General features: G+C 38.0%; 1 protein-coding gene across 1 annotated transcript in view; it reads left to right on the forward strand.

Moving 5' to 3' along the window:
* The window catches only part of LOC128664183 (WW domain-containing oxidoreductase-like), a 656,721-nt gene that overhangs the window by 519,921 nt on the left and 116,098 nt on the right, over positions 1-20,702 (forward strand). Inside the window, exon 7 of the mRNA XM_053718949.1 lies at positions 12,140-12,228. Within this exon, the coding sequence (XP_053574924.1) occupies positions 12,140-12,228 (89 nt within the window). The remainder of the gene's footprint in view (positions 1-12,139; positions 12,229-20,702) is intronic.

Raw genomic sequence — 20,702 nt, forward strand, 5'->3', positions numbered from 1 at the left:
ACCTCAATAAAGACTGAAGACCACTCTCTCTGAAGAATCAAATACACATCTTCATTAATCAAGTAAAGACTGAGGTATGTGTGAGGTGGGAGAGGTTTTATATGGTTCTTGGTGTTTGGGAATCTTTCCCTCCTCCTAGTGGTTGAGAAGAGTAATTCCCAGGAGTAATGGATTGTGGGCTCTCACCACCTATATGAAAGAAATATATATATATATATATATATTAAATAAAAAAAGAAGTCACTAATTTTGTTTAAACATAGTGATAACAAAAAAACAAGATTTATTTCCTAAGATATGGAGAGTCCACAGCATCATTCAATTACGAGACAAAGAGCACCACAGCAAAGCTGTTAAGTGTCACTCCCCTACCCATAATCCCCAGTCATTCTCTTTGCCTCTGTCAATGGAGTAGGTGAAGTTTGGCAAGAAATTAATTCCTTTTTTGGGTACTTTTCCCTGAAAGCAAGGATTTGGGTTTAGCTGAGTCCATGTCAATCTCTTCAGTAGGGTTGTGGTGGCTTTTAAGCAGTTAGGAAGTTGTGAGGTAGTCCTTGCTTTGTTTCCTAACACATTGCTGCCCATGGTACAGAAAGCCAGAGTTGGTTACTCTGTTCTTTATTTTTCTACAGGTCTCTGTAAGGAGTATGTATCCTTTCACTCCTTGTGAGCTGTCTTCCTGCCGTACAGCTAGACTGCAGGTAAGTGCTTTTGTGTTCTAGGTCTTGGAGACTTGCACATCAGAAGAATATGTCATTTGCAGTAGATGGGGACATTTGTATGTATGTTGAGACTAGGAGGCCTATTTATCAAGCCATCAACCGCAAATACGCTGGAATTCTGCAGCGTAATTGTGGAGAGCCTGATTCCCCTTATTTATCAAAGCCTACAGACCGGCAAAAGTTGAAATCTGTGACATAACATACAATCCGCCGGTCTCAGTCCGACACAGATCGATGCTTACGTCATTACAGATGTTCCGAATGCAAATTCAGCACTATCTGACTACTTTTGCTAGTTAACAAATTTCTACCAGGTACGCTCGCCACTATTCCGGCCCAGCGTACCTGGTTTTCAATCCGCCACCCTGGAGGCCTTGGATGCCATAGGAATCAATGGAATTCTGAAAGCAGCAAAAGCTTATGTTCGCTGCTGCCCGATATCCCAATGATTCTTATGGGAGAATAAAAGTTATGTTTACACCTAACACCCTAACATAAGCCCCGAGTCTAAACATCGCTAATCTGCCGCCCTGCCACCGCCGCCACCTACATTATACTTATTAACCCCTAATCTGCCGCCCGACATCGCCGCCACCTACATTATACTTATTAACCCCTAATCTGCAGCCCCAACATCGCCGCCACCTACATTATACTTATTAGCCCCTAATCTACCTCCCCGCCGCCACCTACATAAAGTTATTAACACCTATCCCGCCGCTCCCAGAGCCCACCGCAACTAAATAAATTTATTAACCCCTAAACCCCTGGCCTCCCACATCACTAGCACTTACTAAACCTATTAACCCCTTAACCGCCAGCCCCCCAAATCGCCATAAACTAAATTAACCTATTAACCCCTAAACCTAACCACGCTAACTTTACATTAAAATTACAACATCCCTATCTTATAATAAATTCAAACTTACCTTTAGATTTAAATTAAACTATATTAAACTATTAATTAATCTACCCTAATTATTAGACTAAAATTACATTAAACTACAAATTAAATTAAATATATCATATAGTTAAAAACCTAACCATACTCATTTAATAATCTACAATTAAAAATTACAAAGTTACAAAAAACTAACAACTAAGTTACAAAAAATAACAAACACTAAGTTACCAAAAAAATAAACACTGTTACACAAAATAAAAAATAAATTATCAAATATTTAAACTAATTACACCTAATCTAAGAGCCCTATGAAAATAAAAAAGCCCCCCCAAAATAAAAAAATAAACTCCTAGCCTACAATAAACTACCAATGGCCCTTAAAAGGACCTTTTGCTGGGCATTGCCCCAAAGAAATCAGCTCTTTTACCTGTAAATAAAAAATACAAATACCCCCCCAACAGTAAAACCCACCACCCACACAACCAAACCCCCCAAATAAAAACCTAATCTAAAAAACCTAATGTCCCCATTGCCCTGAAAAGGGCATTTGATGGGCATTGTCCTTAAAAGGGAATTTAGCTCTTTTTCAAAAGCCCAAACCCTAATCTAAAATTAAAACCCACCCAATAAACCCTTAAAAAAGCCTAACACTAACCCCCGAAGATCCACAGTTTCTGAAGACCCGACATCCATCTTCAACGAAGTGGCAGAAGTCTTCATCCAAGCAGGCCGACGTCTTCATTCAACCCGGCAGAATTCTTCATCCAGACGGCCTCTTCTATCTTCATCCATCTGGCGCGGAGCGGCTCCATCTTCAAGACATCCGGCACGGAGCATCCTCTTCCTACGACATCTTCTTCCGAATGAAGGTTCCTTTAAATGACGTCATCTAAGATGGCGTCCCTTAGATTCCGATTGGCTGATAGAATTATATCAGCCAATTGGAATAAAGGTTGAAAAAATCCTATTGGCTGTTGCAATCAGCCGATAGGATTGAGCTTTCCTCCTATTGACTGATCCAATCAGCCAATATGATTGAGCTTGCATTCTATTGGCTATTCCAATCAGCCAATAGAATGCAAGCTCAATCCTAGAAACGTTTGATGGTGGATCCGGCGTAGAGTTCGTTGCCGTAATCCAACTGGCTGCTGACGAGGGTGTGGGTGACTGTTTTTTTCTGTAGCAGGTGGAGAATGGGGAAGCATGTTGAGGTGATGGCATTGATTTGTCGGTCCATGGAGAGTAAGGAGTCCAGGATGAAGCCTAGATTTTGTGCGTGGTTGGTTGGGGTTGGAGGATGACTGAGTGCTGTGGGCCACCAGGAGTCATCCTATGCGGATTTATTGGGTCCGAGGAGGAGGACTTTGGTTTTGTCTGTGTTTCGTTTGAGCTGGTTCTCATTCATCCAGGCGACGACTGCTGTCAGGCCTTCGTGGACGTTCTTTTTGGCAGTGGTGGGATCTTGGGTGAGTGAGATGATTAACTAGGTGTCTTCGGCGTAGGAGACAATAATAAGGTCATGGCGTTGGCCGATGGCGGCGAGAGGGGCCATGTAGATGTTGAAGAGGGTGGGGCTCAGCGAAGAGCCTTGCAGTACACCGCAGTTTACTGGTGTGGGTTAGGAGGAGAAGGGCGGGAGTCTGACTTTTTGGGTCCTGCCCGTGAGGAAGGAGGGTATCCATTCCAGGGCTTTGCTGCGGAATGTGTTGAAAGATGCTGAGAGGTCTAGGAGGATGAGGGCGGCGGTTTCTCCTCGGTCGAGCATGGCGTGGATGTCGTCTGTGGCGGCGAGGAGGGCGATCTCGGTGAGGTGGTTGCTTCTGGAACCGGATTGGGAGTGGTCCAGGGTGTGGTTGGCCTCAATGTGGTCAATAAGTTGCAAGTTGATGGACTTCTCTATTACTTTGGCCGGGAAGGGGAGTAGTGAGGTGGGGCGGTAGTTATTCGGGTCCATGGGGTCTGCCGAGGGTTTCTTCAGCAGGGGTTTCAGTTCTGCGTGCTTCCAGACATCCTGGAAGGTGCCGGTTTTGATGGAGCAGTTGATAGTGTGATAGTTAAGGGGCGATGGTGTTGCTTGCTTTGTTGAATATGTGATGGGGGCATGGGTCCGAGGGTGCACCGAAGTGGATGGATTTCATGATTCTGAGAGTGTCCTCTGTGGTGCGGGGGCTCCAGATAGTCCATTTGTGGTGTGGGGGGGGCAAATTTAGGAGGGGTGTCATTGGATGTAGGGGAGTGGTTTGTGGAGGTTGAGTTATGAGGCGTGAAAACTGTCATAGATGTTGAGGATCTTGCGGTGCAAGTGTGCAGCAAGGGTGTTGCAGAGGTCCTGAGAGGGTGGGATGTTGGTGGTGTCGCTGTCGGGTTTAGAGAATTCCTTGATGACTGAGAATAACTCCTTGCTGTTGTGTGTGTTAGAGTTTATTCTGTATTGGATGGCTGTTTTTTTGGTGGTTTTTATGAGGTGGTGGTGGTGGGTGGTGATTGCTTCCTTAAAGGCAGCTTTTACCAGAAGAATCTTGCTGCATATGTGCAATGTTGAGAGAAACTGGTTTCTGCTTGATACAAATATTGTATCTCTCCATTAGTGGGAAATTGTTTGTAGGCAAAGTATGGGATCAGGATGCACACACCAGGTTATAGTGAGAAAATATTAAGTCAATATTAGCTTTTCAACTACCTCAACTGGCTTCATTTTTGTTGTATACTAAGTAAAATGTAATGATATATTTCAAGTCAGTGCTTGTTTCAGTGTTTTCATTTTGATACATTTTTATGAGGTTTTGTATAGTTTAAATATGTTTGTCTACAAGAAAGTGAATATTAAAAACAACAACAATATATACATTTTCAATAAAATATATTTTTCTCTGGCTCTTAGACTTTTGTAATTTATTAGAGGTGCACAAATGTATGCCAAGTTTCATCTATTTTCCAGTAACAACTTCTTTAGATAAAGCATTGAAATATGTGGAAGACAAATGTTACATTAAGAAATATTTTGTTAATTGAATTTAGTGCTTTCTTCTGGCCAGTGATAATAGGGTGTGCATTGGGACTTGGCAGGATTACACAAATGATTATGAAGTTGAATTTAAAATTCCCTTTGAAAGATCCTATTGGAATTTTATTTATTTATAGTAACAAAATAATTCCAAGAGCCAAATGAACTGTACAGAAATTTATAGGAGCAATATATATATATATATATATATATATATATATATATATATAATGTATATATGCACGCACACACACATTTTATGTTTTGTTTTTCCAAATTGCAAATTCAACAAACTGATCAAAATATAGAAACATTTGACTTTTCCTATTACATCACCTATGTGTCTCTTATCTAAATAAATACTAAATGTTGTTATATATTTTTTAATTTAATGAAACATTAAACCCGAAAATGTGCTTTCATGATTCAGATAGAGCATGCAATCTTAAAGAACTTTTAAAATTTGTTATCTTGGTATCCTTTGTTTAAAAATATACCTAATTAGGCACAGTAGCTGGGAGCTAGTTGCTGTTTGGTGGCTGCACATAAATGCCTCTTGTCGTTGGCTTACAGGTGTGTGCAGCTAGCTCCCAATAGTGCATTGCTGCTTCTTCAATAAAGGATACCAAGAGAATGAAGCAACATTGATAATAGAAGTAAAAAGGAAATGTATTTAGAAATTGTATGTTCTATCTGAATCATTAACCCCGTAACGACCGCTACGTACCGTGAGATTATTATATATTATAGTACAAATAAAATTGTCTAAATGCTTTTATATATTTCAATAAGCATTTTCATAAAACACAAATCAAATTATATCTTTAAAAAGTCCATTTAGAGACTAATGTAACACCCACCTCTTTGGAGATAATAATCCCTATTTGAATAACATCCAATTTTTTCGTCAATATAGACTATTTAATGTTCAACTGGAAGGGACTACCCGCATAGATAGAGGAATTTGTGTCATATTAGAAAATGAATTGTGTAGGCTTGGAGTTTACATTTACCAGTAATGAGGAAATTATTTATTTGGATGTAATACTAAGGGGCAATACAAATAACAAGAATATTGAGAGTTGCCTTTATCGTAAACCTTATCGTAAATGATATTAATTTAACATAAAAAATGTTTCCATTTCCATCCATATTGCAGATTGCACTCATTTTATATAGCAACACTCTGGAAAGTGTTTTGATATTATGTTTTTTCAATGATAATATCTAGAGACTTATCAGACATGGGTCTATATTGGTTCACTAAGAGTTAAACATTTAGAGGAATTTGTATGGGTCAGATTCTGTCCAATCAGGATTATGCATTGGGTATTTAAACGCAGGTGTGTAATATGTACGCAGGCCTCTGATGATGGCATAAGCCAAAATTCCTTTCTCACTTGCAAGTTTAATTTTATATATATTTTATATTTTTTCATGCTTGAATAAATATCTGTCTATTTTTGATCTGTACTCCACATATCTTTGTTTTTTTCTAACCATAATAAACAAAGTCCCAAATGTTTTTCGCCTTGTCCATAACCCTAAGCTGCCATATGGATCCAGAGTGAGCTCTGGAAATGAACGTCACAGAAAAGCTCCTCTAAGCAGAATATACTAATAAATTTACTTTAACTATATCCTATTTACTATTAAATGGACAGTCTAGTCCAAAATAAACTTTAATGATTCAGATAGGGCGTGTCATTTTAAACAACTTTTCAATTTACTTTTATCGTCAATTTTGATTTGTTTTTGTGGTATTCTTAGTTGAAAGCTAAACTTAGGAGGTTCATATGCTAATTTCTTAGACCTTGAAGGCCGCATCTTATCTGAATGTATTTTGACACTTTTTCACCACTAGAGGGTTTTAGTTCATGTGTGTCACATACTGTAGATAACACTGTGCTCACGCTCATGGAGTTACCTAGGAGTCCGCACTGATTGGCTAAAATGCAGGTCTGTTAAAAGAACTGAACTAAGGGGGTAGTCTGCAGAGACTTACATACAAGGTAATCAAAGAGTTAAAAAGTATATTGATATAACAGTGTTGGTTAAGCAAAACTAGGGAATGGGTAATATATTAGGGATTATCTATCTTCTAAAACAATAACAATTCTGATGTAGACTGTCCCTTTAAGTGAGCAAATGCTGGCTCCAAGAAAACTCCTTGCCAATATCCCAAACGTCTTGACAGTGCAAGCCGCCAAGATCCATACTGTAGGAAGACACTGGATCAGTGGGACAATTAGGGTGATTGCGTACTATGAAAGCCTCAAGTGAACGAAAGAGCAACGCATTTTTGATTTCTCCTTTCTCAAATTCTCTGTAGCTTACCTAGGGCTAGATTACGAGTGGCGTGGGGTATTTTGCATCTCTTTTTGCAGAAATAGCGTGTATATTACGAGTTGAAAGTTCACTTGAATGCAATCAAATTAAACTTGCATCGAGTTACCGTGACTTCAGAGTTCTGGTTAAAAGTTTTGCTAGACAAAAATTTTGCTCAAAACACATGAAAAATACATTTAAATGTACAGTAACACTGCCTGATAAAAACATTTCATAAAAATTGCATTACATTTTTTTCTTCATGTTCCAGAAAATGTCCTTTTTACTGTAAATACGTATATGTATATACTGCATATACCTATATAACTATTTCTGTTTATAATAATAAAAAGTACATTATTTTCTATGTAAAGAACATAGGAATGTAAAATATGCATTTTGCGCATTGGGTTTCGTGATTTAATGCGTCGAGTTGGCACACACAGGCGCATTATTGAGATATTACATACAGTATATTTTAAAAAAACAATAAAAAATATTAAAAACATATTGTAAAATATTCTAAATAATCCATAGAATATATATAGGACATTTTCCTGTAAGTGAAGAACATTGAAATGTTACATATGTAAAGTAAATATACAGTAAAACACACACATATATGTGTGTGTGTGTGTGTGTTTGTCAAATATTTATTATTCCCATGTTCTTCACGTAATAGAAAATGTTCTATGTATTTTTAATAGATATTCCTATATATATATATATATATATATATATATATATATATATATATATATACCTGTATAAATTGAACATATTCTTCTATGTGAAGAACATTGGGAGGTGAAATAGTCATAATTCACGTTGGGTTGTTCGCAGTTGAATAAACAAGATTAGGTTAGCGTGCGAGTATGGATGTTATTTTTTTACAGTTTTTGTGCTTTATTGAAGTATATGGGGGGAATATTTATAACATTTGTGATATTCTAATTTCCACTTTTTGCATACGTCTGGTTTTCGCCTGTGCAAAATTTCTTTTACTTTCAACTCATAATGCAAGCGCAACCCGATGTGCACAAAGAACCTCTGTCTAGCGATGTTATCTGTGAGACTGTTGCTCTTCTGAGTGAGAACTTACTGTGTCTCTTTACAGATGTTTGCATAAATGGAGAAGGTAAGAGACATCAGGGTTTTCCCTGTTTTACTTGATGAACATCTTTGTGTGCTATAGTATGTATGATTATAAAAACGTGCAAACCTATAAAGTGATCCAAAGTATCTGTAATGTTGGCTCCTAACTTTTATTATTATTATCATCAGACAGAATCTATACATTCTCATGGTGGGTTGCTGATAAATTTCATATTATTTTGCAGATCTCTAACACGGAGATTGGATGTTCAGTGTGATGCCTTAGTAAATAATGGCAACATTTTTTAATTAGTTTCTAAAATATATTGCTACAATTTGAAATAAAATATTATTTCATACTGTATTTCTAGTTTATTTTTTTTATTTATTTTTTTTTTAAACTGTTTTACTTTGGGGAAGTTGAAAATAGAAACCTGTGTGTATTTGTGCTCATCCTAGCCAGTGGTGGTTCTAGATCTAATTTGGTGTCTCTAAAAGTTGGACATAAAAATGTAAAATCAAGGGTACAGGGGGTAGCGGTTAAACCTTGCCCTTTACTGTCTATTACTATCTTTAATTATTTAATTTAAAATCATCATTCTTATTTCATGTCCACTCTGCAGAAATCAGGATATCTTTTACCTTTTAGCTGTAGTAATAAACTGTGATTGCCTAGGAAGTCTTGTCAGTACTGTGAAGTACCCTAAAGCAGTGTTTCTCAACCGTGGTCCTCAAGTACTCCCAACAGGCCATGTTTTCATTATAGCTGAACTAGAGCACAGGTGAAATAATCAGCTGATCAGTAGCCATGGTTACTAATATGCTCTCACCCATCACCTGATTATTTCACCTGTGCCCTAGTTCAGCTATAGAAAAGAAAATCTGGCCTGTTGGGGGTACTTGAGGACCGCAGTTGAGTAACACTGCCCTAAAGTGACATTAAACACTAAATAAATGCTAGATAGAATGAAGCATTCAAAGGAAAGATTAGTCTGAGTATAACATGTAGATGTATTTTTTTAAAGTTTAATTAGCTGTTTAAAATTTGACAAAATAAGTGTAATTTTTTTGTGTCTATAAAACAAAGGGGAACTGCCATGTTTTAACTTAGTTTATCTTCTCTGCTGTGGCCAATTAGGTCACTAGAGTGTGCAGCCAATGGCTGTGTGGAATATAACTGTGTTCTGCACTTACAATTTTAGCAGGGACTGAAAAGCTCACAATTGCAGAAGGGAATTAAAGGAAAAGGGGACCAAATAAATAATGAAAGTATATTGCAGACTTTATATATATATATATATATATATATATATATATATATATATATATATATATATATATACATACAATTTATCATTTTATTTAACATCTCAAAGTGTTTAAAGGGACACTCAAGTCAAAATTAAACTTCATGATTCAGATACAGCATGTAATTTAAACAACTTTCCAATTTACTTCCATTAACAAAATGTGCACAGTCTTTTAATATTTACACTTTTTGAGTCACCAGCTCCTACTGAGCATGTGCAAGAATTCACAGCATATACGTATATGCATTTGTGATTGGCTGATGACTGTCACATGATACAGGGGGAGTGGAAATAGACATAACTTTGCAATTTATTTAAAACAAAAGTTCAGATTAAGTGCTATTGCATTGTCTTCTTATCATGCATTTGTTGATTATGCAAATCTACTGTATTGACTGGTCCTTTAATGTCCCTTTAGAGAGTCTTAGAAAGGCATATTTTAGCTTGTAAGGTATATGCCAGGTTATAAATATACTTTATTTATTATTACTCTTTAAAATAACCTCCAATTAAAATGTATATATGAAACAATTAAAAATGTATATTTATTCCTAAATCCTTATATTAGTTAAATTTATATACACACTGAATTATATTTATGTAGAAACTAGATTATGAATCAATTATATACACTTATTCAAGTACAATATTCTATACAACAGACCATAAAAGATATAGCTTTAAATTAACTTTACTCACAATGAATCACATTAAAATACTACAATAAAATAGCAGAATATGGACCACTAACTTAAAAAGTGTTTAGTTAAACAATATAACAAGATACTTCACACAAATCTTACTGGATCTTAATAGATTTAAAATAGCACAGATATGATATACTTCATCGGACTACACTGGTTTCTCACAGGTCTGAAATGAAAGAAACAATGTTGTTATTCATTTTGAAATCAGTAGACATTTTAAATCCATCAGTGTAGCTAGTATTTATATTTAATTTTGCAGACATTCATATTTAATATTATACAAACAGACAATCTCATATCTATTTATTTGTACCTATTATTTGGACAGTCTGAGGCACACATCAAATATTTGAAAACCATGTAGACAACCCGCCCAAACTTGACATCCTCAAGACATCCATGCTTTCAAATAACACATGTTTTAAAAGACTTTCTTTTGTCTGGGGATGATGTTTATTGAAAACTCAGCATGTACCAATTTGTATCAAAGTGTTAATGGTCACTTTCCTTGCAAAACTGGTTATTTTCTGCATACACTTAAGCCTTAAAATAGTTGAATATTGCAGACTGACTATCTCATTGCAGGGGTTCGTCAACTTCACTAATTGAAACAAATGTTTCCCTTTTGCTCTGTCTCAGATGTCTTGAGAAGCGAGGGGGTCAGTGGTGATCTGATAGGAACTTTAACTTCACACCTTAGGCAGGAAACCTTTGTAAACAATTCCTTTGTTCTCTGATGTTCTGTAATCAGGAAAAAGGGGGTTGTCTGTTGTGGCCATAGCCCACTCAATTCATGTCAAAGGAAATCTTAGCTGACATAAAATATCAAAAGTTATTTGATAGATATGTAGTTTATTTAATGCTATTCACGGGTACCCTGACAAGCTTGAGAGCTGTTTATCTCATTATAGTCCTGGGTGTAAAGAAGAGACACAAACATTACAGTATTATGCTAAAGAATTAATTATTTCCATGCCTTCCAAGTTTTTGATCATCAGGCTCCAGAATTTCTGCGCAAGCAACCTAAACCGTCATCAGCCAGAACTGATAGGAACATCAACTTTGACTGCTGGAACTTTTTGTTTCATGCATAAGTGTAGCCAATATGTTCTTGTAGAATGTGAACAATATTTTATCTACTTTTATTATCCTAGGTTTTTATATTACAGCAATTTTGTTTGTAGTACATGGTATTAATAAAAGACAAAAATAAGCATATTTTTTGATCATTATTTAAAAAAAAATTGCCACAATAGGAGACTTGCTGTTTAAAAGAAATAAAAAAGATGCATACACTTTGAAAATTTTAATTTATCATTATTTTAATAGAATATTTAATATTTAAACCTTGACTGTTTTAAATTAATGAGCAACAGTGGTATCTTTATGAGTAGATTAATCATGTTATGGAGTCACTAATTTTGATTCATTGTTTTTGTTTGTTTGATTTGCTTATTTTTTACTTTCAACACAAATTCTAAAATTTTGAAGTGTACAGTCTTAAAGGGTCATTATAGTCAAAAAATTCTACTGTGCGTTTAACCCATTTGCAGGGGTTAAGCATAAAGTAGTCTAGGGTTGATAGTCTTAAAATGAAATTCACAAATGGATTGGAGCATGCAATTTTTTGACTATAATAGCCCTTTAAATTCTAAAAAGTAACAGATTTTGAAAGATGTTGCTGCCTGGTTTATTTTGAGTAATAAAACTGCATATAAAGAGACACTGCAGACACCTTAGCCAATAATGGGTTAATGCATGCTTGATGTCATTGACGGATTGCCTAACCTGACATAGTGAAGTATCCTTGGAACTGTCTACTTCTAATTCATAGCATTTAATAAAGTTGTCCTGCACCTATGTGTTTAGCAGATCTGCAGTGCTACAATGCTAGCTTTGGCAGTGATTTCTACTCTCTCTCATTCATTCTGATGATTTACACTCGCTGTGGGCATTTTATATTAAGCAAGAAAACTCCGATATATTCTACAGCACATTAAGTGTAATATGATACCCTGGTCCAAGTTTGCAGTTATTTATCATTTGCTTTTCCATTTTTTTTATTGCAGCACAAAGCTAAGGTAGAAGTGATGAGCTTGGATCTCGCCTCTCTCCGCAGCGTGCAAACCTTTGCTGAAGGCTTCAAATCTAGAAACCTGTAAGTGATATAGAACAGAACTTCATAATACCCATTGCGTAATCTAGCTTCTATAAAAGCAAAAAAGTAATGATTTTATATATATATATATATATATATATATATATATATGTGTGTGTGTATATATATATATATATATATATACGTATATGTGTATATATGTATGTAATTCTGATAAGCCAAACTCTTGCAAAATGGAAAACAATGCTTAGCTTGACCAATGATAGGCTAAATAGAATGTTCACATTTTTTACATGCTAATAGCTATATTACAAAATTTTATTGTACCATATAGTGTATTAGAAACCTTATTAAACAGGGTAGATAATTACTTCAATATTGGCGATGACTCCCTAATGTGTTTAAATGCCAATTCTTTTCAATTAACCCCTTTTTTTAATTAACCAATATTTCTATTTTCAGTTCCATTAATGTAATAATAAAATACATGTTCTGAGGCTACTTATTCTAGTGCAGTTATGAAATGAAAAGTACAATATAAAGTTTGAAATATAAGTTTAGTTAAAGGAAATAACGGCAAACAAAAACCCAGGAATTGTTTAATTAATACATAAGTGTACACTAAGTAGACTTGTGCAGCCAAAGACATTTTTATTTCTGACATAATTTTTGTAACAAATATACGGGGAAATTAGTTTCCCCAAATATTCATTGGCTGCACTATTCGGCAGTCATTTTGTTTATAATAAAACAAAAACTGAATTTTAGTTAAACATTTACATTTGTTTTTGTTAAAACAAATGTAAATGTTTAAAGCCATTGGATGAAAAGTTCATTTGTAGCAGTTTGTACTTACCTTTTGCGTGCTGGAGATCGCCCTAACGCGATCTTCTTCTTGCCAGAGCCCCTATTGGGTTAGCGCGCTCTCTAGCATGCAAAAGGTAAGTATTAAACCGCAAAAATAAAAAAAAATCAGTATTTATTAGTTTTCATTCATTTTCATTGGTGCATTCATTCACATATTAGTTTTGTCGAAATTAACCAAATATCTATTTTTCGTATGAAACAAATGCACATATCTATAGTATAGTTCTTTGTTGTATTAAAGTCTGTTGCTACATTGCCACAATGTCACTACAGAATGGTGGTTGTTGCTGGTGCCTAACAGAACCAGAACCGTGGTTACATTGTAGCCATCACTTTACCGAATGCTGCAGAATGTTGGCTGTGTCTGCAAACCATTTTAAAAGTCAGTTTAAGCAAGGTGGTTGTTTTTTTTACCAAACTATTTGATTAGTAGAGTTTGTCTAAAATTAATAAAACACTATTAAAGTAATTAGTAGGTTACAATGATGCCGTAATCAGTGATTGGCTAAACTGGGTAATAAGCTTAAAGGGTCATAATTGACAAAAAATTACAAGCTCTAATTAACTTAAGCATATACTGTAAATTTAAGACTTGCCACCCTGCACTATGTGGATATGTGGGTTACCTACATAATGATCACTTAGTATTTGGGTTATGCTTTGTCATTCATCTTTTTAAGAGGTGAATTCACAAGAGTCAGTTATTGTACAATGTTACAATTAGCATCAGTATAGCTTTTATATATATATATATATATATATATATATATATATATATATATATATATCTCACAAAAGTGAGTACACCCCTCACATTTTTGTAAATATTTTATAATATCTTTTCATGTGACAACACTGAAGAAATTACACTTTGCTAGAATGTAAAGTAGTGAGTGTGCTCAAAATAACTCAACACAGCCATTCATGTCTAAACCGTTGGCAACAAAAGTGAGTAACCCCTAAATGTCCAAATTGGGCCCAAAGTTTCAATATTTTGTATGGCCACCATTATTTTCCAGCACTGCCTTAACCCTCTTGGGCATGGAGTTCATCAGAGCTTCACAGGTTGCCACTGGAGTCCTCTTCCACTCCTCCATGACAACATCACAGAGCTGGTGGATGTTAGAGACCTTGTGCTCCCCCTCCTTCCGTTTGAGGATGCCCCACAGATGCTCAATAGGGTTTAGGTCTGGAGACATGCTTGGTCAGTCCATCACCTTTACCCTCAGCTTCTTTAGCAAGGCAGTGGTTGTCTTGGAGATGTGTTTGGAGTCATTATCATATTGAAATACTGCCCTGCGGCCCAGTCTCCAAGGGAGGGGATCATGCTTCAGTATGTAACAGTACATGTTGGCATTCATGGTTCCCTCAATGAACTGTAGCTCCCCTGTGCCGGCAGCACTCATGCAGGCTCAGACCATGACACTCCCACCACCATGCTTGCTTTGTACTCCTCACCTGGTTGCCGCCACACACACTTGACACCATCTGAGCCAAATAAGTTTATCTTGGTCTCATCGGACCACAGGACATGGTTCCAGTAATCCATGTCCTTAGTCTGCTTGTCTTCAGCAAACTGTTTGCGGGCTTTCTTGTGCATCATCTTTAGAAGAGACTTCCTTCTGAGACGACAGCCATGCAGACCAATTTGATGCAGTGTGCGGCATATGGTCTGAGCACTGACAGGCTGACCCCGCCCCCCACCCCTTCAACCTCTACAGCAATGCTGAGAACACTCATATGTCTATTTCCCAAAGACAATCTCAGGATATGACGCTGAGCATGTGCACTCAACTTCTTTGGTCAACCATGGCGAGGCCTGTTCTGAGTGGAACCTGTCCTGTGAAACCGCTGTATGGTCTTGCCCACCGTGCTGCAGCTCAGTTTCAGGGTTTTGGCAATCTTCTTATCGCCTAGGCCATCTTTATGTAGAGCAACAATTTTTTTTCTGATCCTCACAGAGTTCTTTTCCATGAGGTGCCATGTTGAACTTCCAGTGACCAGTATGAGAGCAATAACACCAAATTTAGCACACCTGCTCCCCATTCACACCTGAGACCTTGTTACACTAATGAGTCACATGACACCAGGGAGGGAAAAAGGCTAATTGGGGCCAATTTGGACATTTCCACTTAGAGGTGTACTCACTTTTGTTGCCAACGGTTTAGACATTAATGGCTGTGTGTTGAGTTATTTTGAGGGGACAGCAAATTTGCACTGTTATACAGGCTGTACACTCGCTACTTTACATTGTAGCAAAGTGTCATTTCTTCAGTGTTGTCACATGAAAAGATATAATTAAATATTTAAAAAAATGTGAGAGGTGTACTCACTTTTGTGAGATACTGTATATATATATATATATATATATATATATATATTATATATATATATATATATATATATATATATATATATTAGGATTGATCTCCTATATGTTAGATTTGGGTTATGTGATGTTGTCTGTTTGGTAGTGAGATAAGTCTTTGTTTGAGAGGTATGGATTAGCGCATTGTTTGTTCAGATGAGCCTCTGATAGAGAGTTATAGGTTGGGTTGGTTTAGGTCACGTGTATCAGCCTCATTCATATGAATCCTCAATGGAGAGATAGTGGTTAGCGTCATGTATGATGTCAATTGTGATTAGAATGTTGGCTGTTAACATGGTTGAATAGATCTTACTCTTTAGATCTCTATTTCATTAAATGGGTGAGTGAATCATTGGTAGTGTCTAGCGATCCATGAGGCTCGATTATAGATATCAATTCTGGCATAGTTTGTTTAGGTTATTATTGCAACACATATGTATCAAATGATTGTTAATTTGTATTTATAGGTGAGTGTTTTTGTATCCACTATCTGCGATTGGTTAGAGGCAGGCTTGTTTTAACAGGTGGTTTTGTACAAACATTATACGCCTGAAGAAATGTCTCTTGTACCCGAGAAACGTGTTGCAGTGGGTTTTTAAGGATAATATGTTATTCTCTTCAATTGTTTTATGTGATGTTTTTAATAAATGCTTTTAATATTTAACTGCTGCACGACTGCATTGCTCTACCTCACGGTATTGGAAGAGCAGGGGTATTCCACCCACTCCAGAAGACAGTGAGCTGGGACACTGTAAGTTCTCAGCCAGTGACCACGAAGCACATTTGGGTGCTGCCACAGTTGTGAGTATAACGGTTTTACTGAGCATTGCATTTGTCTTTTGCCTAGACTCTATTACACTAGGAGGCACCTTCTGTTTGTGTTTTTTAACCAGAGAACAGAGACTGTTGGTTTCAGAAGAGCTGCCGGTGGAGTTCAGGATCCCTTTTATTCTTAAGTGAATATAGGATGTAGAGGCGCAGGTCTTAATGATGTATCCTCTTTTTTTGGTGTTTGCACACTGAGGAGTAAAAAACTTGGCTTGTGATTTGTAGAAGTTAACACCAAATAATTTGTGCAGTATACTTACTCCGAAAAATTCAGAGTTCAGCCTCTTCAAATAAGATTTTGGAAAAGTTTGCCCATTCTTTAGATGTGAGTGTATCTGTAAGCAATGAAGGTCACACTGAAAATGGTTGTATTTCACAATGTGTATAAAGTGCAATATACTCACTCAGCAGAGAAAATACTTGTTGTAAAAAACAAATATTTATTAAAACATATTGGATAAAAACTCTTATTTTGGATCTACGCGTTTCAACGACAAAATCGTCTTTATCAAGAGCAGTAAAAGATTTGGAAGTGCTGCCTATGGAATGTTACAGGTGCTTTTATACAGGTAATCAGGGTTCCTCTTCCGGTGATACACCGGAATAGGACTCACAAATAATACAACTATTTCTCTTGTAAGGTGTATCCAGTCCACGGATCATCCATTACTTGTGGGATAATCTCCTTCCCAACAGGAAGCTGCAAGAGGATCACCCACAGCAGAGGTGTCTATATAGCTCCTCCCCTAACTGCCACATCCCAGTCATTCTCTTGCAGCTCTCGACAAGAAAGGAAGTAGCTAGAGAGATGTGGTGTATTTATTTAGTTTATCTTCAATCAAAAGTTTGTTATTTTCAAATGGTACCGGAGTTGTACTATTTTAGCCTCAGGCAGAAAGTTGAAGAAGAGTCTGCCTGTGGTCTTTGATGATCTTAGCAGGTTGTAACTAAGATCCATTGCTGTTCTCACACATAACTGAAGAGATAGGTAACTTCAGCTGGGGGAATAGCGTGCAGGGTCTCCTGCTATGAGGTATGTGCAGTTTAAATTTTTCTAGAGAAATTAATGTGCTAGAAAATGCTGTTAATACCGGATTTATTTAAGGTAAGCCTGATTACAGTGATTTAATAACGACTAGTATCATGCTTGCTGTAAAGGGTAATATTCTTATTACTTTCTCACATTACTGAAAAATAAGATAACGTTTGCTGGAAGTGTTTAAACGTTTTTTTCTACATATTGGTGATAAAACTTTATTGGGACCCAGTTTTTTCCACATGGCTGGCTAGATTTTGCCTAGGGATAGTTTTGTTAGGCCCTCTCACTGTGAATACAGGTTGGGAGGGGCCTATTTTCGTGCCTAAATGCGCATTAGATTTTGCAGCTTGAGACATCCAGTTTCCCTGAAGGAGTCCCCTGAACACTTAGGACCTCTCTAAAGGGTTTTTGTGCCTTCCAAAGTCGTTGTATGGGCAGGTAGGGTTACAGCAGAGCTGTGGCAGTTTGTTGTGACTGTTGAAAAACGCTTATATTGTTTTTTTTTTATCCGGTTTTGAAACTAAGGGGTTAATCATCCATTTGCAAGTGGGTGCAATGCTCTGTTAGCCTATTATACACACTGTAAAAATTTCGTAAGATTTACTGCTTTTTATCACTGTTTTCTCTTGTTAAGTGTATCCAGTCCACGGATCATCCATTACTTGTGGGATATTCTCCTTCCCAACAGGAAGTTGCAAGAGGATCACCCACAGCAGAGCTGCTATATAGCTCCTCCCCTCACTGCCATATCCAGTCATTCTCTTGCAACTCTCAACTAAGATGGAGGTCGTAAGAGGACTGTGGTGTTTTATACTTAGTTTATTTCTTCAATCAAAAGTCTAAATTACTCAACATTCCTTTCAAGGGGCAGACCTTATTCGGGCCTGGCTTGAAGGAAATTATTGCTGACATTACTGGAGGCAGGGGTCATACCCTTCCTCAGGACAGGGCCAAATCAAAGGCCAAACAGTCTAATTTTCGTGCCTTTCGAAATTTCAAGGCAGGAGCAGCATCAACTTCCTCCGCTTCAAAACAAGAGGGAACTGTTGCTCATTCCAGACAGGCCTGGAAACCTAACCAGTCCTGGAACAAGGGCAAGCAGGCCAGAAAGCCTGCTGCTGCCCCCAAGACAGCATGAAGGAGGGCCCCCTATCCGGAAACGGATCTAGTGGGGGAAAGACTTTCTCTCTTCGCCCAGGTGTGGGCAAGAGATGTTCAGGATCCCTGGGCGTTGGAGATCATATCTCAGGGATATCTTCTGGACTTCAAAGCTTCTCCTCCACAAGGGAGATTTCATCTTTCAAGGTTATCAGCAAACCAGATAAAGAAAGAGGCATTCCTAAGCTGTGTGCAAGACCTCCTAGTAATGGGAGTGATCCATCCAGTTTCGCGGACGGAACAGGGACAGGGATTTTATTCAAATCTGTTTGTGTTTCCCAAGAAAGAGGGAACCTTCAGACCAATCTTGGATCTAAAGATCTTAAACAAATTCCTCAGAGTTCCATCATTCAAAATGGAAACTATTCGGACCATCCTACCCATGATCCAAGAGGGTCAGTACATGACCACAGTGGACTTAAAGGATGCCTACCTTCACATACCGATTCACAAAGATCATCATCGGTTCCTAAGGTTTGCCTTTCTAGACAGGCATTACCAATTTGTAGCTCTTCCCTTCGGGTTGGCCACTGCCCCGAGAATTTTTACAAAGGTTCTGGGCTCACTTCTGGCGGTTCTAAGACCGCGAGGCATAGCGGTGGCTCCGTATCTAGACGACATCCTGATACAGGCGTCAAGCTTTCAAATTGCCAAGTCTCATACAGAGATAGTTCTGGCATTTCTGAGGTCGCATGGGTGGAAAGTGAACGTGGAAAAGAGTTCTCTATCACCACTCACAAGAGTCTCCTTCCTAGGGACTCTTATAGATTCTGTAGAGATGAAAATTTACCTGACGGAGTCCAGGTTATCAAAACTTCTAAATGCTTGCCGTGTCCTTCATTCCATTCCACGCCCGTCAGTGGCTCAGTGCATGGAAGTAATCGGCTTAATGGTAGCGGCAATGGACATAGTGCCATTTGCGCGCCTTAATCTCAGACCGCTGCAATTATGCATGCTAAGTCAGTGGAATGGGGATTACTCAGATTTGTCCCCTCTACTAAATCTGGATCAAGAGACCAGAGATTCACTTCTCTGGTGGCTTTCTCGGGTCCATCTGTCCAAGGGTATGACCTTTCGCAGGCCAGATTCGACGATTGTAACAACAGATGCCAGCCTTCTAGGTTGGGGCGCAGTCTGGAACTCCCTGAAGGCTCAGGTATCGTGGACTCAGGAGGAGAAACTCCTCCCAATAAATATTCTGGAGTTAAGAGCAATATTCAATGCTCTTCTAGCTTGGCCTCAGTTAGCAACACTGAGGATCATCAGATTTCAGTCACGACTGTGGCTTACATCAACCATCAAGGGGGAACCAGGAGTTCCCTAGCGATGTTAGAAGTCTCAAAGATAATTCGCTGGGCAGAGTCTCACTCTTGCCACCTGTCAGCAATCCACATCCCAGGCGTAGAGAACTGGGAGGCGGATTTTCTAAGTCGTCAGACTTTTCATCCGGGGGAGTGGGAATTCCATCCGGAGGTGTTTGCTCAACTGGTCCATCGTTGGGGCAAACCAGAACTGGATCTCATGGCGTCTCGCCAGAACGCCAAGCTTCCTTGTTACGGATCCAGGTCCAGGGACCCGGGAGCAACGCTGATAGATGCTCTAGCAGCTCCTTGGTTCTTCAACCTGGCCTATGTGCTTCCACCGTTTCCTCTGCTCCCTCGACTGATTGCCAAAATCAAACAGGAGAGAGCATCAGTGATTCTGATAGCGCCTGCGTGGCCACGCAGGACCTGGTATGCAGACCTAGTGGACATGTCATCTCTTCCACCATGGACTCTGCCTCTGAGGCAGGACCTTCTAATACAAGGTCCTTTCAATCATCCAAATCTAATTTCTCTGAGACTGACTGCATGGAGATTGAACTCTTGATTCTATCAAGGCGTGGCTTCTCCGAGTCAGTCATTGATACCTAAATACAGACTCGGAAGCCTGTCACCAGGAAAATCTACCATAAGATATGGCGTAAATATCTTTATTGGTGTGAATCCAAGAGTTACTCATGGAGTAAGGTTAGGATTCCTAGGATATTGTCCTCCAAGAGGGTTTGGACAAAGGCTTATCAGCTAGTTCTTTAAAAGGACAGATCTCTGCTCTGTCTATTCTTTTGTACAAGCGTCTGGCAGAAGTTCCAGACGTCCAGGCATTTTGTCAGGCTTTGGTTAGGATTAAGCCTGTGTTTAAAACTGTTGCTCCCCCGTGGAGCTTAAACTTGGTTCTTAAAGTTCTTCAGGGAGTTCCGTTTGAACCCCTTCA

This window comes from Bombina bombina, chromosome 1 (genome assembly GCF_027579735.1).
Source record: "Bombina bombina isolate aBomBom1 chromosome 1, aBomBom1.pri, whole genome shotgun sequence".
In the NCBI taxonomy this organism is placed as follows: domain Eukaryota; kingdom Metazoa; phylum Chordata; class Amphibia; order Anura; family Bombinatoridae; genus Bombina; species Bombina bombina.